At 39.7% G+C, this 22,663-nt stretch overlaps 1 protein-coding gene and 1 pseudogene across 1 annotated transcript; one reads left to right on the forward strand and one right to left on the reverse strand.

Moving 5' to 3' along the window:
* Positions 1–1,300: 1,300 nt before the first annotated feature.
* Positions 1,301–21,853, forward strand: AMACR (alpha-methylacyl-CoA racemase). Its single transcript, XM_038535387.1, has 5 exons — positions 1,301–1,566; positions 4,188–4,331; positions 5,607–5,767; positions 9,311–9,497; positions 19,244–21,853. Exons 1-5 carry the CDS (start codon positions 1,320–1,322, stop codon positions 19,651–19,653), a joined length of 1,149 nt encoding a protein of 382 aa, XP_038391315.1. The 5' UTR covers positions 1,301–1,319; the 3' UTR covers positions 19,654–21,853.
* Positions 12,480–13,420, reverse strand: LOC102154469 (annotated as a pseudogene).
* Positions 21,854–22,663: the final 810 nt, after the last annotated feature.

Raw genomic sequence — 22,663 nt, forward strand, 5'->3', positions numbered from 1 at the left:
AGAAAGCCATTTTGTCACAGTTCTACAGGCTGAAAGTATAAGATCAAAGTATCTGCAACTTTGGTTTCTCCTGGGGCCTTTCTCCTGGGCTTGCAGATAGTCACCTTCTGTTGTGTCCTCACATGGGCATCCCTCAGTACTTGCTTTCTGTGTCCTAGTCTTTTCTTGTAAAGACACCAGTCATGTTAACTAGGGCCAACCCATATGACTTCATTTTACCTAAATTACCTCTTTATAAGCCTTATCTCCAAATACAGTCATATTCCCTTCCGGGAGTCATATTCTCCCTTCCGGGAGCCTGATAAGGGACTCGATCCCAGGACCCCAGGACAAGACCAAGCCAAAGGCAGAAGCTCAACCACTGAGCTACTCAGGCACCTAATATATAAATTTTGAAGGGACATAATTCAGCCTATAACAGAGGTTATGTGTCCAATAGACTGTGGCCATGTGAGATTTTCCAGACCGCTGATTCTGCTGAGCCTTTCCATGACCTGTATCTTTGAACTTACTGTTGAAATTTGGTGCTGGGTAATATCTCTGATTCATGTGAATCTGAGCCTGATTGTTAGCTTAAGCTATATGTGTACCGTTTATTGTTATTATTTTTTTAAGGAACAGTACTCTGAAAGCAAATATGAAAAAAAATAATTGTGCCAGTCTGGATGTCTTCTTTATCATTCTTCACGATTTTCTCTTCAAGTTTTTTTTTTTTTTTAATAAAAACAAAACAAGAGAAGGAGGTGAGGCAGCTTACGTCTGGACAAAGGTAGGAACGTGAGCTGGAGAGCGACAGGCGGGTGTTATACTAATTAAACAAGGAGGCCATTAGATCCATGTGGTTCTACTGCCCAGGCAGCCTTACTAAACAACCCAAAATCCAACCCTGTCAATGCCTCAAGGTCATGAAATGGAACCTAAGAACAACCCATCACAAACAGCCAAGTAGATTTTAATCCATAGCTAGTCAATAATTTATTTGCTTTTCTCTATAAAAGCCACTCCCCGGCTCCTGTGGGTAGAGGCTCCTAACCCCTTTGCTTTTAGGTGCTGCTTCATTAGATCTTTTTTTTTTTTCCCCCATTGGATCTTTTGCTCAAAAAAATCTGCACCCTTTTAACAGCGGATACGCAGAGAGGGAGGAGGCGTGAGCTCGCCCGAGCCCAGCGACCGGGAAGCCCGCAGACGGAAAGCAGTCCCCGGGCAAGCCCCCACAGCGGGGCGGACCCGGCCAGGAGGCGGGGCGGGATCCGCCCAGTGCGCAGACTCCGGGCCGCGCGGCGCGCAGGCGCAGGAGACGCCGGCCGCGCGGGGCTGTCATGGCGCTGCGCGGGCTCTCGGTGCTGGAGCTGGCGGGCCTGGCGCCGGGCCCGCTGTGCGGCATGATCCTGGCGGACTTCGGCGCGCGGGTGGTGCGTGTGGACCGGCTGGGCGCCCGCGGAAACATGAACATCCTGGCCCGGGGCAAGCGCTCGCTGGCCCTGGACCTGCAGCGGCCGCAGGGGGCGGCGGTGCTGCGGCGCCTGTGCGCGCGGGCGGACGTGGTGCTGGAGCCCTACCGCCACGGTGAGCCCCGGCGGGCCCCGGCTGCTCCGCCGCGCCGCGGGGGGGGGGGGGGGGGGGACCCGCCGCGCCCGCCGCCCCGCTGCTGCTGCCCGCGGCCGTGCGGGGGCGGAGCTTCTAGAGTCTTCTGTGGACCGGGCGCCCCGGCGCTGGGCTCCCGTACTTGGGATCGGACACCGCTCTTGCCGTCTTCTCCTTGGACCCATTTCCCGCTCCTTCCCCGGTTCCTCGTTTTTCTGATCACCGATGATCTGTATTTAGGGGTCGTTTCTCTGCAGTTTTGGGGGTTGGTGAACCCTCTGCAAGCCACCCCCCTGACCCAGGCTAACACTCCCTGCCTTATAAATCCCAAGTTCCAGCTTCTTTTTTTTTTTTTTTCAAGATTTTTAGTTTATTTATTCATGAGCAACAGAGAGAGACAGGCAGAGGGAGAAGCAGGCTCCACGCAGAGAGCCCGACGTGGGGCTCGAGCCCGGGTCTCCAGGGTCACGCCCTGGGCCGAAAGCGGCACTAAACTGCTGGGCCACCCGGGCTGCCCAAGTTCCAGCCTCAGATCAGTTTAGTTTACACTCTGCTTCCTGGAGCCACCTTATCTATTCCGACTGTCTTCACCTCTTATAGATGATGACCAAGCCTATAACTTGTGCCCCCTGCCGCCCCCCCAGGAGAGCCACCGGCTGCTGGAATACACACGCCGTGCACGTCTCTTAACTGGCTGCCCCCCAGGCTTGGCAACTTCCACAAATCCCAAAACAGTTGCACTATCTTACCTCCTAAAATAGCATCTCCTCCTTTTTTTTTTTTTTTTTTAATTTTTTTCTTTTATTGGAGTTCAATTTGCCAACATATGCATCTCCCCTATATATATAAAATCAATCTCAGGAAATGGAGCCAAAACCCACCCAGTTGCCTGAATCAGAAACCTGCACTCCAACCCTAACTCCAAATACTCTTCACTTCATATGCTTTGTTACCAGGAATCCAGACGTCCTTCTTCCTTTCTCTGGCTTAGGCTTTACTTTCCATACTTGCTGTAGCTTCCTTCGCACTGTTGTAACAGCTTTTTGAAAGCAGATGTTGGGGGTCTAGCACCACTTGGATCCCTTCTCAGACAGCTGCCAAGGTAATCTTGCTCAAGTACTAAACCAAAGCCTTGCTTGACACATAGTGGGAAGTCAGTAAATGTCTGGTGAATGAATTGAATGTCTGTAGGGCACCAGACATCTTAAATGTGTTAATTCATTTATGCTCACTGCAGATTGGGATGTAATAATTTCATAATTAGGATTGTGTCGCAATATAATAATGCCCTGTTTAAGGATGGAGGCTCAACATGATTGACTCCAGGCTCTTGCAATTAGGAGGAAAGTAGAACCACGTATACAGACTTAGCTGCTGGGTGAGACAGTTGGGGCTGGGGTGTGTTTAGGCAGAGGACTAGAGGTTTGTTTGTTTGTTTTTGTAATTTACATAGCTTTTAGGAAGACACAGTAAAAATATAATCTTTATTATTTCTAATCCCAGGTGATTTAAAATACTAGTTGTTTGGATTTTGTGCAGTAAATATGGTACTGATAAGAGCTCTTAGACGCTTATTTTAGCAAATTTTTTCATAGATGTTTGCAAGACTTTTGTGAAGACACACATACCAGGCACTTGAGAGGCCTGAGGAAACAGGTATGAATCCTACCAGGGGAACTTCTAAGATGATAGAGAAGATAGTGGTGTATATACAAACATAAACACAGCATGAGGTAGAAGGTGGTAGGTAATGATGCAGGCACAGAAAAAGAATATCTTAAAAAGGATAGCCGCTTTCAAAAGTATATTTTTGACCAGTAAAGCCCCAGGGTAACTGTTCCAAGAGAACAAACCAAACATTAGAGAAGAAGACAAATCATGAGAGACTCCTAATTGGGAGCCAAAGGGTTGCAGTAGGAGAGATGGGGGAGACGGGGGATAGGGTAACTTGGGTGATGGGCATTAAGGAGGGCACATGATGAGATGAGCACCTGGTATTATAGTTTATGTTGGCAAATTGAATTTAAATAAAATAAAAATTTAAGAAAATGAACAAAACATTTTTTTAAAGATTTATTTGAGAGCGAGAGAGAGAGAGACAGAGATAGAGGCAGAGAGCACAAGTGGGGAGGAGAGGGAGAAGCAGGCCCCCATTGAGCGGGGAGCCCAATGCACGGCTGGATCCCAAGGACCCCGGGCCTGACCTGAGCCGAAGGCAGATGCTTAACCGACCGAGCCATCCAGGCACCCCAAGAACAAACCATTTCTGATAAATGACCAAGGAGAAGATTTGGGGAACCATAACGGCACTGACCTAAGGAATGCAAGGCCCACTGTGGGGATTAAAAGAACTTGGATATGCCTGAAGGGAAATAAGCAAGGCCTGGAAGGAAATAGTATTCTGGAGCAAAAGTCACACATTCTAGAAATGGTGACCTCATTCATTGTGTCCTTAAGTATTGGAAACGTGCTAAAACCCATAAAACATGTTATTAGTATGACTTGCAAGAGTGCCATTTTATATTTGCCAGAGAGACGGGATTACACCCATCCTCAATTCATCCCTCTTTAAGAAAAAAAATCATTGTTAATTTTCTCTTAAGGTGTCATGGAAAAACTCCAGCTAGGCCCGGAGATTCTGCAGAGGGAGAATCCAAGGCTTATCTATGCCAGGTTGAGTGGATTTGGCCAGTCAGGAAGATTCTCGAAAACAGCAGGCCATGACATCAACTTTTTGGCTTTGTCAGGTAGGTAGACAAAGTAAGTTCTCTGTACTTACCATTTTGTTCCCAATTGAGATTGACAGTTAGACTAACTATAAAGAATATGTAAAGGTGCAGACTTAATTAAATATTTATCATAATCAGGTTACCATGGCTGGCTTAGTCAGTGGAGCATGTGATTCTTGTTCTCGGGGTTGTGAGTTCAAGCCACACATATTGCATGGAGCCTAGTTAAAATTTAAAAAAAAAGAAGGGGGGATTGGTTTGTCTTAGAAGAATTATTCTCGACCCTTTTCCCCCTGTCTTAACACATTTGAGGAATAATGTACTCTCCTAGTAACATGTACTTATTACATTTGTATGATCGATTCTCAGGCAAGCCCCTGTCAGGGAGTAAGAGACGCGGTGATAATAGAGGTGATTGTTCTGTAATTTGAAAATGCTTATATTGTTTGCTATTTCATTAAGAATGATTGCCTGAGGGGACGCCTGGGTGGCTCAGCAGTTTGAGTGGGTGCCTTTGGCTCAAGGCATGATCCCAGAGTCCCAGGAACGAGTCCTGTGTCGGGCTGCCTGTATGGAGCCTGCTTCTCCCTCTGCCTGTGTCTCTGCCTCTCTCTCTCTGTCTCTCATGAATGAATAAATAAAATCTTTTTTAAAAAAATGAATGATTGCTCGAGTTACCATTTTAGACTTCAATGAATACCTGTAGCTTTCAGGTCATTATTATCACTTTATTAGAATTTTTGCCTGTGAGAATAAGTCTTAAAATGACCCAATCCTAGGGTTTCCTAAGAAACTGTGTTTTTGAGTAAAGAAAGTCTCACATTTCCTGTGAGTACAAATCCAAGGTAGAGGAAAAGAGTGAGGATGAAATTGTTTTTTCCAGCTATTTTAAAATGGAATCACTTTTCTTTTCCTTATGTTTATTTTCTTGCATCTCTTTCTAATATGAATGGAAGTGGATTATACTGTTGTTAAGCCATAAGATAAATTGATAACAATATTTTTTTTCCCTGAAACTAGTGAGCAAAAACTTAGTAATAAAATCCTCAAAGCATTAGTTGCAATAACATTTTAAAGAAGAAAAAAATGAAAAACAAAACAAGGAGCCTTGTTGGGGGAAAAGCCTGCTTATAAATATGCTAAATAGTTTAGATTTGGAAAAGCATTATGTATTAGTATTCACTATAGTAGCAACTAGAGAGATTGGTTATTCCTTTTACGGTGTTCATGTATTTATTTAAAATAGGCATTAAATCTATGGGTACTGTTCGCTGATGTTATTTAATAATATAGGTGTTCTGTCAAAAATTGGCGGAAGTGGTGAGAATCCTTATGCCCCACTGAATCTCCTGGCTGACTTTGGTGGTGGTGCCCTCATATGCACACTTGGTATCTTGATGGCTCTGTTTGAACGCACACGCTCTGGTAAAGGTCAGGTCATCGATGCAAACATGGTAAGTGTTCATTAGGGGAAGTGATAAGTCTACCAGTTATTCCTAAGTATGATAGGCAGCTGCCTCAGATTCTTTTCTGAACATGACAAGAGATCATTGAGATTTGAAGTTTGAACCCAATTACCAAGTATATCCTTTTCTTTAAAATAGCTTCATATCCTTTATGTGTGTTGGAACATCATAATTGATTATCTGTTTGTGGAGTCAACTTTCTAAACTTTTCATGGCTCATCTAATTCCTGTGTTAGTTTCAACAGTTTTCCCCACGCTAATTCTTGTGCTTAGAATATAGTTTTCAGGCATTCTTCATTTAAAACTGGGCTCAGGAAATCTCCCTTAGCAGATAGAAAAGATTCTTAAGAGTTCAAAAGTAAGGGACGCTTGGGTGGCTCAGCAGTTTAGTGCCTGCCTTTGGCTCAGGGGGTGATGTGATCCTGGAGTCGCAGGATGGAGTCCCACATCTGGCTGCCTTCTCCCTCTGCCTCTCTCTGTGTCTCTCATGAATAAATAAATAAGAAATAAAATCTTAAAAAAAAAAGTGCTAAAGTAAAATGGGCCAGTCTAGACCTTCCTTCTACATTTTTAGGGGAGACTCCAACGTTGTGAGGTTTTGGCTTTTTTACTGTCATGCATTGAGCACGTGCCTCGTGTTATGCTAGACACTTTCCCTGTGTGATTTCTCCTAATCCTCAAAATAGCAGTTTCACTTAGAATGCATTATTTTAAAGAGGAGGAAACCGAAGCATCAAAATTTGCCCAAGTTCTCAAAGCCACAGGGGAGGAGCCCAATCCAGCACCATTACAGGTTTGCATTTAGATAGGTCTTTGGAGGGAGAATGGAGATGGATGTGAGGAAGACAAGACTGGAGACAGAGAGTTACTGGGTTGTTGCTGAGAGAGAAGCACAAGTGTTGAAGTCATTGGTGGTAGAATGAGCCTGGATTTAAGGGATATTTATATTTGAGATGTAAAATTGCCAGGATTTGGTGATGCATTGGCAGTGAGGGGAGTGGAAGGGGTCAAGGGTGACTCTCCTGCTTTTTTTTTTTTTGTTTTTTTGTTTTTAAGATTTACATATTGGAGAGAAAGAACTTGTGTGCATGTGTGCACATTAGTGAGGGGAGAGGGAGAGGGAGAGAGAGAATCTTCAATGTGACTCCCTGCTGAGCGGGAACCCCAAAGCAGGGCCTGCTTACAAAAGGTCATTTCCAGGGCCCTCATCTTGGGCTTTGGCTTGCACTGCCTTCTCAAAGGCTAACCCCTGTGCTATTTCTGTGTCATCTGATACTCTTATCAAAACCCACTGTATGGACATGGTCACTGTGGTCCAAAAGGAATGAGCTAAAAACAAACATTGGACCTTGGGAGTTTTAAGGAGAACTTAAGGTTACTCAAGTATTATTAAATACTTAATAATAATTTGAATAATTTACTAGTGTAATTGCTCATTTATAGTCAAATAGAAATAAAAGATAATTGCTGCTTTCATCAGACTGTGTTTAATTAGAGTTACATGATGATTAGGAAGATAGGTTTTTAATATATGTGGAAATGCAAACTTGATTCAGGGTTTGTGTTGCATCAGGGTAAAATGAGTGTTGGCTAATAACTCAAGGCCTAATGGATTAGTAAAGCATGGCATTCTTTACTTTCTGATTTCTGGGAACCCTTGTAATACAAAATAGTTTTAGAAGCTGATTAGTGGGAACAGATACCTTATTCTTTTTTTTTTTTTTTTTTAAGATTTTATTTATTTATTCATGAGAGATACAGAGAGATAGAGAGGCAGAGACACAGGCAGAGGGAGAAGCAGGCTCCATGCAGGGAGCCCGATGTGGGACTCCATCCCGGGATTCCGGGATCACGCCCTGAGCCAAAGGCAGACGCCCAACTGCTGAGCCACCCAGGTGTCCCCAGATACTTTATTCTTTTAGGCCATAGTTTTCAGATGTTTTTAGCAACAGAATTCTTGACTCAGGCCTGCCTATGATGTCCTGAAGTCATCTCCTTTGAAACTGTCAAGTTAAAACTGAGAAACATGACATCTGTTTTCCTGTGTTTGTTGTCCCTGATCTGGGGATGTGCACTTGACTTCAGCTGGGGTGGCTGTGCCCTGGCACATCGGCTGTTGTCCCACATGATGAGAACAGTATAAAAGGTGGGGAAATTGAGGCTGTAGTTTTCCTGTGTCAAAAGGCTCTTGTTAGCTTCTCCACATGTGGGTGAAGGGCAAGAGAAGCCATATGCCTGGGTAGCATAAGGAGGTGAGGATTGTAACTGCTCTGTTTCTGTCCTGTATTCTCCTGTGGCCCCAAATAAAGGAAGGATTAAAATAGTGCCTCTCTGTGTCCTGAATGGGCCAAACTGGACCCATAACTGTATTAGTGCATCTTTTGTCAACTATCTGGTATATAAAAGAAATTATATATAAATATGTATACACACGTGTGTGTATGTGTATGTATCATTCTGTGTGGTATATCATTCTATGTGAATGTGTATATGTATAAATATGGGGACTCTCCAAAATCTTTGTAACCCAGTTTCAAAAAAAGCATCTCTTTAGGCCACTAATCCAAAATACACATACTATTTGGTATGTGAGATGTCAGAGCCATAAATTGTGATATACATGAGATTTCAAGTTAAAAGGGAAAATTGGGATGTATCTAAAGATATATTTTGCATTTATTTCACAGCCCGTAACTGATAAATTCCATAGGCCCACCCCATTCCAACTCCTGGAGATGAGGATGCTTTGATGGCCTTCTCCTGGGGTACTAGAATCATTAGGATTAGAAAGCCATAAGGATAGGGAAGTAGTCTTCTTTGGATAGTCCGGTACATGCAGCCTATAACATTTGTACCTAAGGATATGAATCCATTCCTGTTACTTTTCAGCATTCAGTGGGAAGTTGGCATTCCCAAACTAGTTTGTATGGACTCAGAAAACTTGTTTATAAGTGCCACTTACATTTTCTGTTTATTTTGTAACTTTCTAGTGATTATTAAAATTAGAATATATTAAATACTCAAATATAATTTTCCTGGGCTTGAAATCAAACTAGAATAGGTGAAATTTAACTGTAATATGATTTACCATTATAATGTGATATGCTTCGCATATTTACATGTATGATCAGAAGATAGATTTTTAAAAACCAGTTTTATTTTTAACTTTTTATTCTGTTATTTTTTAACATACATAATTATATAGAGAGTATTTAATGAACTTCCATGTGCCCTCACTTGGCTTAAAAAATTGTCAACATTTGGCAGTTTTATTTGAAAAGGAGAACAAAAGTAGTTCCTTCTATGTCTTTTCTGAAAAGTACCTTCTAACCTAAATAGTGGAGAAATCCTGTATCATAAATCTGTTCTAACACATTTCACTGAAATATCAAAGAAGTTGTATAATTAGATACAATCTTCCTATACTCAAACATTTTTATACAAATGTTGAAAAAATCTTAAGTGGAAATTAATCATGCTTTTACAGTTTAAATACCTGGATTCATAGTGTATGCTGTTTCTTCTTTAAAGGTGGAAGGAACAGCATACCTGAGTTCTTTCCTGTGGCATTCTCTACAAATGGGGCTGTGGGAAAATCCTCGAGGACAGAATTTATTAGATGGTGGAGCACCTTTCTACACAACTTATAGGACGGCAGATGGGGGGTTCATGGCTGTTGGAGCATTGGAACCCCAGTTCTACAAGCTGCTGATCAAAGGTGGGTAACTTTCATGTGCCTCTTCCACTTCCCCTTTTCTTGTGGATATTCTTTAACCTCTATCTTGGAGCATTTTGAAATTCATATGTCTTTTATTATGTGTCTACCTTATAATTGACCTAATTATAGCCATCATTGTATTGTGGGGCATTTCCCTTATGTTTTGAAAGGACAGGTAATTTGACAAGTCTGTAGAATAGCTCAGAGTTTAAAAATATCCATTTTGTAGAAATTTTTTTTTTTTTAAGATTTTATTTATTTATTCATGAGAGGCAGAGACATAGGCAGAGGGAGAAGCAGGCTCCATGCAAGGAGCCCAGCGTGGGACTCTATCCCGGGTCTCCAGGATCATGCCCTGGGCTGAAGGTGGCGCTAAACCGCTGAGCCACCCGGGCTGCCCTAGAAGTTCAATTTTTTTTTTTTTTTTTTTTTTTTTTATTTATGATAGTCACAGAGAGAGAGAGAGAGAGAGGCAGAGACATAGGCAGAGGGAGAAGCAGGCTCCATGCACCGGGAGCCCGATGTGGGATTCGATCCCGGGTCTCCAGGATCGCGCCGTGGGCCAAAGGCAGGCGCCAAACCGCTGCGCCACCCAGGGATCCCTAGAAGTTCAATTTTTTATTGCATTTCATTCTTGAGAATTGGATGTTTATATTGCCCTGTGTGCCCACATATTATTCTTCCTTAGAAATGACCTGCTGGTTCCACAGTTCTTATTCCTTGATAGATGTCACCTATAATCTTTTAGTGTCAGGGGCCACCTGGGCACCTGTTATTAGGACATTTTTATTACTTATCCTTTAGTAAGTTTTGCATGGAAGTTATTCAGGGAACTCCCAATTTTATAGTCTCACCCCAGTGTTTTCTTTTAAAATTTTAATAGTTTCAGCACTCACATTTAAGTCTCTGTTACATGATGAGTTAATTTTTATATATGGGGTGAGGTAAAGGTCCAACTTCATTGTTTTGCATATGGCTATCCAATTTTCCCAGCACTGTTCGTCAAAAAGACTGTTCTTTCTCCATTGAATGGTTTTGGCATCCTTGTTGAAAATTTGTTGACCATAAGTATAAGGGTTTATGTTGGGACTTGATTCTGTTCCATTCATGCACATGTCTCTCCTTATGTTAGCACCATGCTGTATTGATCACTGTGGCTTTGTAGTAAGTTTGAAATTAGAAAGTATGAGTCTTCCAATTTTGTTCTTTTTCAGGATTGTTTTGGCTTTTCAGGGCCCTTACCATTTCCATATGTATTTTAGGATCACCTTGCCAATTTCTGCAAAAAAGGGATTTTTGAGAGGGGTTTTGTTGAATCTGAGCATCAGTCTAGGGATTATTGCCATTTTACTAATATTAAGCCGTAATATCCATGGACATGGGATGCTTTTCATTTATTTGGGTCTATAATTTCTTTCAGTGATTCTTTGTAATTTTCAATGCACAAAACCTACACTTATTTGGTAAAATTTATACTGAAGAATTTTACTATTTTTGATGTTATTGTAAATGGTATCATTTTTGTATTGTTCTTTGCTAGTATATGGAAATATATAGTATACAGTGATTTTTCTATATTGGTCTTGTTTCTTGCAACCTCACTGAGCTCATTTGTTTGTTCTAAGTGCGGATCTCTGATTTTATCTTGCTTGAGTTCCTGGAGATGATTCTTGGATGTGCAGTTAATTTGTTTTTCATCAAATTTGGGAATTTGCCAGACATTATTTCCTCAAGGATTTTTTTTCTGCCTTTTCTGTCTCTCTTCTTCTGAGACTTATGTTGTGTGTGTGTACACATTTAGTTTTATTGTAACAAAGTGACTTGTACATTTTTAACATTTAAACTGAGCATCATCTTTCCAGTGAAACAAAAAGAAAATTTAAAAAGAAACAGGAACAAAATTAAAATAGAGAATGTCAATTTCAAATAAGATCCTACAGGTTCTGCTGATTCTCCCATTATGTGGCAGGGCTCAAGTTATCATTAGAAGAGAATTTTATTTTAAAAGTGTCATTTTTTAATTGATAGTCCATGTTTATTGTTATTTTTAAAAATTTTATTTAAATTTAATTTGCCAACACAGTACAGCATCAGTGCTCATCTCATTATGTGTCCTCCTTAGTGCCTGTCACCCAGTTACCCTGTCCCCCCACCCACCTCCCCTTCTGTAACTTTTTTGTTTCCCGAAGTTAGGAGTCTCTTACTGTTTGTCTTCCTCTTTAATTTTTCCCCACTTAGTTCCCCCCCCTTCCCTATGGTCCCTTTCACTATTTCTTATATTCCACAAATGAGTGAGATCATATGAAAAAGATCATTGTAAAAGTGTCATCTTAAAATGCAAGGATAGCCATTAAACATCATAATTAAACCTGCCAAAGAAGAAGCCATATTGTCAAAATGCTCACTTAACCCACCAAAATACCTCAAACCCACCCTTTGCTGACCCTCAATAACCCCATTTTTGAAGTTTTTTTTTTCCTTTTTTTTTTTTTTTTTTAACAAGAGAAAGTAGACAGATACATGTTGGTAAGTGCTAACTGTCCATATTCACAAAGATAGTGTAACCTCCGAGCTCCATATACAGAGAAACGAGGAAAAAAGCTGGAATTCTACACACTATCACACGGGGCCCTAGCACCCTTCAGCTTCCAGTAGAGCTAAAGAAGCAGGTTTTTATTTTTTCCCACAGAGCACAGTGGCATTGATTCCATAAAGTTTTTGTTGAGACAGGAAGGGATAAAAATAAATTTGGAACAAAAAAGGGTACACATTCTTTTCCCTCTGTATTCTACTCAAGGTATTTCCCTTCAAAATAAGTTGAGAACCATGGTATAAAGGGAGAGAAAAAAAGACTTAAAAACAAAAAACAAAAAAAAAACGGCAAATCAGCACCAGAGTAGAAAAAGAGAGAGACAGACTGCAACTTGCCCCAAAGGGACTGGAGAAAATTAAAAAGGAAGATTAGACTCTATCAGTGTTCCATTAGTCCTCTTCTTCTTCATCCTCCTCTCCTCACCCCCCCCATCATCATCTTCATCTTCTTCACCTTCATCCTCATTTCCTTCTTAATATCTTCCATACCTTCATCATCATCATCATCATCCTTTTCTCTCTTCATCATCTGTATCAGGAACCAACTAGTACTATAATGGATTTGGCCAAATGTCATCTTTGATGACCTCTCCTAACTCATCTGCACCTGCATCAGAATGATAGTAAACCAGGTGAAGAAATTCTCTGGTTCCTCATGCTGTCTTTTCCTGCTGGCTTTATTCTGTTTCACTTGAACATTTCATCAAATCCTTTCCAGATTTCTATTTGATTTTGGTAGACTTTGAAGGTGGTTCACCACTCTCATTCAGATGAAATTATTTGGAGAGAACTTTATGGATTTTCACCAAAATAATATTCTGGTCTGTAACCTGATTTAATGTCTTCAAATTCTGTCACTGCAACTCTTGTCAAATAATGTAACACCTACCTCTTCATCCTCCTCCTCAAGCAGTGCAGATACTTGTGGATGGTTGACAAATTTGGAACTTTGGCAATTAGTTCTGACTCTTCAGAAAAATGGTTGGCAGAGTTTGTTATATTTCTGTTCTACTTTCAAAATCTCCTCACTGTCTTGTTCATTAAATCTGCCTATTTCATTTTGTACTTCATCAACATGTTCAATTGCTTGCTATTGTTTTTCTCCCTCTAGCAAGTGCTGTGAAGTTGACATTTTCCTCTGGCTTGGAGGCAGGAGGCAGTCTCAGTTTCCTGGTTTGAGGTAGGAGCGAAGACTGGTATTTGGGGGCCAGGCTTTGAGGAAAGTCCAAGAAACAAGGGCAGAGGCATGTGTGGAAGAAGCTCCAACTGGAGCTTATGTGGTATTCTTGATGGTACCATGGTGTCCTCTTGATCTCTGAAATTCTGTTCATTTTTCTTTTCTTTTTTCTTTCTGTTCCTCAGGCTGGATAAGCAGTTTACTTCTCTTTGAGTTCACAGATTCTTTCTCCTGCCAGTTCATGTCTATTATTGAGTCCCCTCTACTGAGTTTTGTTTTAAGATTTATTTATTTATTTATTCATGAGAGACACACAGAGGCTGAGACACCAGCAGAGGGAGAAGCAGGCTCCATGCAAGGAGCCCGATGTGGGACTCAATCCTGGGACTCCAGGATCACAGCCTGGGCTGAAGGCGGCGCTAAACCGCTAAGCCACGTGGGCTGCCCTGAGTTTGTATTTGTAATTGTACTTTTCAATTCCAGTTTTTGGTTCCTTTTTCAGTAATTTATCTTTATTGATATTCTCTTTGATTAGACTTCATTCTCAAACTTTCTTTTAATTTTTCAGATGTGGTTTCCTTCAGTGCTTTAAACATATTATAAATAGCTAGCTGATTTAAAGTCTTTTCCAGTAAGTCCAATGTCTGGCTTTTTCAGGGACAGTTTCTGATGATTGCTTTTTGTCTTGTGTATGGGCCATATTTTCCTTCTTTGCATGCCTCACAAATTTTGTTGAAACTGGATATTTTAAATAATGTGATGTGGCAACTCTGGAAATCAGGTTTCCTCTTCCCTTGCCATCTCTCCAGTCCCGGATTTGCTGTTGCTGCTATTTGTTTATTTAATGACTTTTCTGGACTAACTCTGTATTCTTTAGTTCTCTTCAGCCACTGAAGTCTGTTCAGTTAGGTTGGTGATCACGTAGGTAATGGTTGGGTAGAGATGTCCTTAAATCCTTTGAACTAATTAATTTCCCATCTTTTTCTGAGGTGCTGTGCCTTCACTTCTTACTTGTGCAGAGATTCAGGGTTAAGCCAGAGGTGAAAGATTAGGACCTGGCCATATCTTTCCTGGGCCCTACATAGATGCCTTCTAAATTCTCTGGAATATGTTAGAGCATTTCAAAGTCCCCCATGAGCATCCTATTCCCTACTTTTTTCTTTTGATTGTCAGCTTCTTTTTAGTCCCAACAGGGAATGCCACCTCAGATAGCTATGCTATTAAACAGTTACCATTGATTTTTTTTTTTTTTTTTGACAAGTGTCAAAAAATGTTCCAGGCATAGGGCATTGTGAGCTCTAATTCCAATCAAATGAAGCAAGCCCTGAGAATGGAGCCTTTCAGGGAGCTGCTAGATAAATGGCAGTTCTCTGGGGATGGGATTTTTGGGAAGCTCTAAACTCATTTGCTTCCTACATCATTGCTGTTACCTTGTTCATTATTACAGCACTGTGATTGAGAGCCTGTTGGTTTTGATGGCTACCACAGAGCCAAAGAGAGAGGGATGAAATTAGCACAAGTTTCTGTTTTATTGTTTTAAAGAGTTTTTTTTGTTTGTTTGTTTGTTTGTTTTTAATGAGAGACACAGAGAGAGTCAGAGACATAGGCAGAGTGAGAAGCAGGCTTCCTGTGGAGAGCCCTATGTGGGACTTGATTCCCAGACTCCAGGATCCCACCTTGAGCCAAAGGCAGATGCTCAACCACTGAGCCACCCCGGTGTCCCTCAATTAGTGCAAGTTCTAACATCACAGGTCTCACTGAACTTGAGATGTAGTTGTTTTTCCTGAGTAAATGCTCTTTGAATTGTAGTAAACTTCTAATTTCCAGAGTTGCAAAAAGCTTATTTCTGACCATTTGTGCCAGGGTTTTTGTTGCTTTTATGAAAGAGCAGGTTTCTGAAGGTTCTTGCTCTGCCATTCCAGGAGTTAACTTCCCTCCTTGGTGTATCTTACTGTCATCTGAAACAGATGTGTGGCATGATCATTTGCTAACATCCACACTCCACCACAGTGAGTGAGTTTTTCTGTAAATACTGACAATGAAATGAGACATTTTTCTAGTTGGCTGCTTGCTCCAGTCCCTCAACTTCTTACCACCTTCTGGATTTTCTCTTTCTAAATCTAAACTCTTTAAACATCCTGATTTTTTTTTTTTTTTATATAGCCTCCTCTTTTTGTACCCACAGCCTTTTATGATATCCTTAACCCCCTGTCTGTCCCTTCAGGGTTCACTAGGGATCCTTAGCTGAGAGGTGATTTGTGATTCAGGCTTGACTTAGCCATGTTAAATCAGCTTTGGTTAATCTATGTAGTCCATGCCAGAATAACTCAGCATTTTCTTTCTTTTATAGTATTTATCTATTTTGTGTATCTATATACAAAAATAGTACTTACTAATCTCATGTACATTATTACTCTCTGAGGCCCAAGTGGACAAACTGCCACATCTATAACGATTTTTTTAGGTAATATTAATTATATGCCTCATTTATTTTACCTTATATTTGAGATCCTTGAGACCATACTTCAATTAAACTCTTCAGTATCTGAACATAAATACATGAGATATTTGTAAGGTACCAATTCTATTGTACTGTGGCCCTACTGCTTTCTGGGGCAAAGAAATCTGAAAACAAAGAATTTCATGACACGTTTTGGGATGTTAAGACTGGTGTAGTATAATCAGTAAGCAATAGAGAATTTTTTTTAAGTTGTCTTAAAATTCCAAATCATTAAAAGAAAAGCAGATAACAAGTGTTGCCAAGCTTGTGGAGAAACTGCAACCCTATGCATTACTGGTGGGAATGAAAATTGCGTAGCCACTGTGGAAAGCTGTATTGCCATTCCTCAGAAATTTAAAACCATTACTATAAATTTTATGCTATGACAATTTTTTAAAAATGAAAAATAATTCAAAATGTGTGTTTTAGAAAAAAGTGTAGTACAGAATTTGTCAAGTAAGAAGTAAGAATTCTCTCTTGTCCTTCCACTTTAGGAAAGTTTGGGATGTGGCTTTCAAGGACTTTCTGTGTACATATCAACATAATTGTTTTACTTATTTATAAATTATATTTATATTTATATAAAATTATGTAAATGTATATTTAATAACTATCTTTTTTTATTCAATAGTTTACTAAAGATGTTTTTTCCTGTCAATACAAAAAAATCTGTAGCCTGATGATTTATATAGCAGCCATATGATATTCGATGGTATACTTGTACTAAAACTTAACCATTTCCTTATTCAAGTTCATTTTCATTTTTCCAGTTTTGTATTGTAACAAATGTTTGTTACTTATTAATAAACGCTAGTCTTTGTAATAAACTCTAGTCTTTGTAAATATGTATCTTTGGATACTTACATGAATTTTTGACTGCTTAATATATGCCTCATACTATATTACAGACCAGTAAAGTTTATGATAGATCCTTAAAATTATTAGTATTTTGTATAATTTTGTATAATTGCCTATGTGTATGTATATGCGTACATATAAAGGTAGCTTTTTGGAAATTAAAACATACTTTCCCAAATTTTAAGTCGTGTCTGAGTCTACAGGCCAGTCCTTGAAAATCTGTTTGACTTAAAATACCTGAAATTTAACCTTGGTTATACTGTTAAAAACTAGCCACAATCTACAGTTACATGGGGGAGTAGTTTTAGAGTTCTATACAGGAGTGTCAAGAGCATAGAAAGTACGGTATCCTAACCCATTGGTGGTTAATCCTGTGGCCTTGATCCAGGGTCATGGACAGGATGGGAAACTGGGCTGAGAGAGGATGATAAAACAGTGGAAGACCTGGGGTGTCAGAATTAGGGGTAGAGTTGAGGTCTTTGATTTCTAGTATTTTTCCAGTATACAAGCTATAACCCGTGAGACCATTGATCTCAAATATAATGTCTGTTATAGAAAGAACATATTCGATCCAATTTTATTTAGTTTTATGATACTGATCGCATTCTGATTAAAAAAACTTGTTTAAAAACATGCAAATAGGTTTCTAACAGTAGCTATGATCTATCCCTAATTTTGGTTAATTGGTCATTTTGTTTGTTTTTCAGTCACAGAGTTTGGGGCAATCAGGAAAAAGAAAGCAAAGTAAAAGACATCCTTAGAAACTTTTTTTTTTTTTTAGATTTTAGTGACAAACCTGAAGTTATAGCTCCGTGTTTTTCCTGGTATTTGAATAGGACAAGTGGCTACAGAGAAAAATTTATTTTCTGTATATCCCATAGGTGTCTTTTCACAACTATCCAAAACTACATGAGTTCTCTTTATTTCCTTATATACCTCAGGATCCTAAGAATGGCCTGCAGTATTCATGTCTTCTTACTTCTATAAGATCTTCCTCAAAAAAAAAAAAAAAAAAAATATATATATATATATATGTGTGTGTGTGTGTGTGTGTGTGTGTGTAAGGATCTTCCTCTTCAGAGCAGCTTACAATTAGTCATTGTTCTCCTACATAATAGGGAAGGAGAAGATGATAAAAGTGAGAATTATTAGATTAACTTGACTAAACTAATGCAGAATAACATGCATAAGAAGAAGGGCCTTTCATTATTGCTCCACTCTAACCATCTACATTTAAAAATCTTCTTCCATGAGGGAGTAAAAATGACATTTATACCAAACTCTAGTAAAGTGGCCTTTCGGCTATAATTTAATCAGCACTGGAGTTCAGGTGTATCTGCAGGTGTAAGTGCTTGTAGTCCATAAAGGAGGCACAGATCAGGTCATGGGCCTGAGAAGCCATCCTTTCTGTTAAATCCCCAGCTGGATGCTTTCCTCTTTTCTGCACCGTGTGTTGATGAGGCCTTCAAGGTCTCCTTCATGCTTGACACAGAAGTCTGTGTACCTCACTCATGATTTGGCTGGGTGATCACTTTCTGTCCTATTATCTGTGGGGACAACTTGTTACATGTGTCTTTGGTTACCTTACAAATCCTTTGTTTCTAGTTCACAGCAGTGTTTTAAGAGGGTGATAAGTCAAACATCACTGTTCTTTTTTTTTTTTTTTTTTTATTTATGATAGTCACAGAGAGAGAGAGAGAAAGAGGCAGAGACACAGGCAGGGAGAAGCAAGCTCCATGCACCGGGAGCCCGATGTGGGATTCGATCCCGGGTCTCCAGGATCGCGCCCTGGGCCAAAGGCAGGCGCCAAACCGCTGCGCCACCCAGGGATCCCAAACATCACTGTTCTACTAGAGCTATTTTATTTGACCAAAATAAAAAGAAGTAAAAAAAAAAAAAAAAACAACAAAACAAAATAAAAAGAAGTGAATATTATACAAAAAAATTGCAATTTTTGAATTTAATCATTTTAGGTTTCTTCCTTCAAAAAATGGGATAGTCATGTAAAGTCATTTAAATGTTATCTTTTGTAGGGTTTGGGTACACTATTATAAAATGTGGGGTTATTTGAATTTAGTATGGCCAATAATAACATCATGAGGAAATTTCTTTTTGAAAACCTACTCAGGGAAAAATCAATTTCTAGAAACTAGACCTTTTTTTTTTTTTTAATTCTTTATTTATTTATGATAGTCACACAGAGAGAGAGAGAGAGAGGCAGAGACAGGCAGAGGGAGAAGCAGGCTCCATACACTGGGAGCCCGACGTGGGATTCGATCCCAGGTCTCCAGTATCGCGCCCTGGGCCAAAGGCAGGCACCAAACCGCTGCGCCACCCAGGGATCCCTAGAAACTAGACCTTTACAAATAGACAACTTTTGATGAAATATAAATAACATCACCCTGGCAGTGGGAAGTCTCTTTGGAGTCCTGCCACCTTCTTCCCTCTAGCCATTGGCTTCAACTTCAAGTTGAGTTTCAATTTCTTCTCTTGACCCAGTTGAGAGACTCTTATAGAACATCCTATTTGGGATGGTGTGGTGAGGACAAATGCATTTTCATTGATTATAATCACTCCACCTAATGCATAATAATTTAAGAAATTGTGTTTCTATCTTAGGACTTGGACTAAAGTCTGATGAACTTCCTGATCAGATGAGCATGAGTGATTGGCCAGAAATGAAGAAGAGATTTGCAGATATATTTGCAAAGAAGACAAAGGCAGAGTGGTGTCAGATCTTTGATGGCACAGATGCATGTGTGACTCCAGTTCTGACATTTGAAGAGGTTATCCACCACGATCATAACAAAGAACGGGGCTCATTTATCATTAATGAGGAACAGAGTGTGAGTCCCCGCCCTGCACCTCTGCTGTCAGGCACCCCAGCTGTTCCTTCTTGCAAAAGGAATCCTTTTGTAGGAGAACATACTGAAGAGATACTTAGAGAATTTGGGTTCAACCAGACAGAGATCAATCAGCTTACCTCAGATAAAATTATTGAAATTAATAAGTCAAGAGCTAATCTCTAAGTTCCAGGCCTCCTAGTGCAAGTGAATTTGAATATTGCATGTTCAGTATAGAATAATACATAAAATTGTGTGGAAACATGAAGGAACAGTATCACAGGGCACCAACTATTCTAATCAAGAAACAAGATTGATTACACAGTAATGATTGAATACTGAAAATGGTTAAAATCATAGCTTTTGATTGAGGAGGACTTTTAGTTTACCAATATTAAGTTGTGACAGTTTTTCTGCCTTTCAATTTACTTGACAGATTATATTTTTAATATAAAAATGTTAATAATATACCTTAAATGAATAGATATGCTTTTTACTAAAAAAAAAAAAGCCTTTCACCCCTCAATATTTACTTATGCTTTTAATTTTGAAAAGCTTTTAAGAAAGTCCTTTAAATAGCACTTAAAAAGCATTTTTGCATTTATTATTTATTCATGAGAGACACAGCGAGAGAGAGGCAGAGGGAGAAGCAGGCTCCATGCAGGGAGCCCTATGTGGGCCTCAATCCTGGGACTCCAGGATCATGCCCTGAACCGAAGGCATTCAACTGCTGAGCCACCTGGATTATAGTGCAATCTTATGTTCCAAGTGCCATCTACTTCACTGATACTTCATGTGGTGTCTGTTTAACAGATGCTGGTTTTCACTCTGTTTACTATCTTCAAAATTTTGAAGAAGTGAATGTCAGGAGTGAAGTACCGTCACTTCCATCTTCATAGCTCTGTACCAGTCCCCTCAGTCCAACACCCAATGCTGCCTTCATTCAGGCCCCTATTACCTCTGCCCTAGACTACTGCTCAGCTAGCCTACCTGATTTTTGACCTCCAGTATTACTGCCTTCATTTTTTTTCTTTTTATCGTGTTACTCTACTGGTAATCTTTACCACACCAGACTGGTCTTTCAGTCCTGTAAAATTCTTCAATGGTCCTCTCTTTTTCCTATATAACAAAATATAAAGCCACGTATATAGCATATCAACTCTTTATTTATAACAAGACTTCTCCCTGACTATTTAGTCCCATCCATGATCCCTGCTCCCTAGTGCTTTATATAGGACTGCCTTAAGTGCCTAATTATGTGATGGTCTCTCTTCCTTCCATTCCTTTTCATATTCTGTAATATTTTCCAGGACTAACAATGCTCCCAGCCCCTCTTGCTCCAGCTTGTTGATTTCGCAAATTTAGAGTTGGTTCAAACACAGCCGCCTTTGTGAAACTTCTTGTGTGTTGTCAGTCCTGGGAAGTTTTATACAGTGTTGTGAAATTTGGAGTCAGAAGGGTGTTGGGTTCAAATATCACTCAATCACTCTGGTGTCTAGGACAATTCTAGGTACTCACAAACTTAGTTCTAAGGAGCCCTTCCTATGTTTCCATTGTACTTTGTACATATCTCCAGGGATAGTCATTGCTTTTAGTTTATATAACTCTTCACTAAGTCATAAGCTTCTAGAGTAGTTGCTCTAGCACACAAAAGAATCATCTGGAGATACTTTTAAAATACAGATTCCTAGGCCCACCCCTAGAGATGCAGTGTATCTAGGGCAAGACCTATGAATTTGTATTTTTTTCCAGATGATTATAATGCTTCTGATTCAACGACCACACTTTGAGTAGCACTGTCCTAAATGGATATGAACCAAGTCTTTTTCCTGTTGTTACTGTCATAATAAGTGCTCAAAAAAAATATCTGTTGAAGAATTGATGAGGGAAAGGATAAAAGTCAGTTGGCAAAAATCTGTAAATAGGTTAGCTCAAAATACTGATTTCTAATTGACTTCATATAAAATGTTTGAATGAAAAATTGATTTTTGTAGGATATAAACTTTTTAAAGAATACAGATATATAAATAAGGTTAATAATTGCTTTTGTTAGCGACCCATACTTTTTTTCTGAAGAGTCTATCTAAAACCTTGTGCAGAAAGTGCTACACTTCCTCTTTTGTTGTCCCATGTCAAACTGTAGACTTAGGAATAGGCAAGGGGGCAGATGAGAACATAAGAAGCAGTAAGGAAGACAGAGGAGAAGCAGGCATTAAAGATGGCAAATTCTAATGAAAGACAAATTATATTGAGTACATAGAAATTTTATTCCCGAATGTGTAGGTTAGTATACACTGATTTCCACTTTCTTTTGATTCTACAATATAGGGAGTGATGAGATGCCACAAATTGTATGGTGATAAATAAATCGCATGGAACAACATGACTGGTTGCATCCAGGCCTCTTTTTCATGTCACCCCTCTAAACACATTATTGGCTTCAGTCACAATTACATTGAACTTGTAATTCACAAAATAATTTTACCTATGTCATATCAGGATGCCTTTAACTGCCAGTAACAATATCCAAAATATGAAATGTTTTGGCTCACCTCAAATCTAAAAGGATATTGAGTTTTAGATTTGCCTGAATCCTATTCACGCAGACCCTATTTCCCTGCATTCTTGTGGTTCTGCCAACTTGCCATCCTCCATATGTTCACTTTATCCTCAGCTTGCTAACAAGTTCTGGATTTCATGTGCATACACTGTGACATCCAGAAGAAGAGATGCTCTCAGGAACCATCAGCAAATCTTGTGTCTCTTTTAATGGAGTTAAGTCATAAGCTGGTCCTTTCCAGTCTTTATCAGAGAAGGTAGGGTTGTCCTTAGATAAAACCAGCCTGCTCCTGGACTCAGCTACCTGGAAGCACATGGGTGTGTGAGGAGGGGGGGATTTTGGAACCTAATCCAGGTTCCAGGATGGGAAGAGTGGAGAATGGATGTTGGGTAGGCAGCCAAAAACATCCATTACATACAGTATTCCAGTCTTTCTTAACAATCACAAGGGTAGGTGGGGCAGGTTTCTTCATTGTACAGATGAGAACGCAAGACTCAGATGGTCTTGAACCTTCTTAGTTCACATCTCCCTTTGTGTCTGAGTAATTTTTTCATGCTTCTGATAGGCCAAAAGAAATACCTAACCAGTCTATCTAAATTATTAGGTGCCAACAACTTAAGTATTCACACCTTAACA

This window comes from Canis lupus, chromosome 4 (genome assembly GCF_011100685.1).
Source record: "Canis lupus familiaris isolate Mischka breed German Shepherd chromosome 4, alternate assembly UU_Cfam_GSD_1.0, whole genome shotgun sequence".
Lineage (NCBI taxonomy): Eukaryota > Metazoa > Chordata > Mammalia > Carnivora > Canidae > Canis > Canis lupus.

Bases quoted from the DNA above. Each gene is read 5' to 3' on its own strand.
- AMACR (XM_038535387.1), top strand. From the start codon at position 1,320: ATGGCGCTGCGCGGGCTCTCGGTGCTGGAGCTGGCGGGCCTGGCGCCG. The intron at 5,768-9,310 runs GTAAGTGTTCAT...TCTTCTTTAAAG, and splicing joins AGGTCATCGATGCAAACATG to GTGGAAGGAACAGCATACCT. The intron at 9,498-19,243 runs GTGGGTAACTTT...TTTCTATCTTAG, and splicing joins CTACAAGCTGCTGATCAAAG to GACTTGGACTAAAGTCTGAT.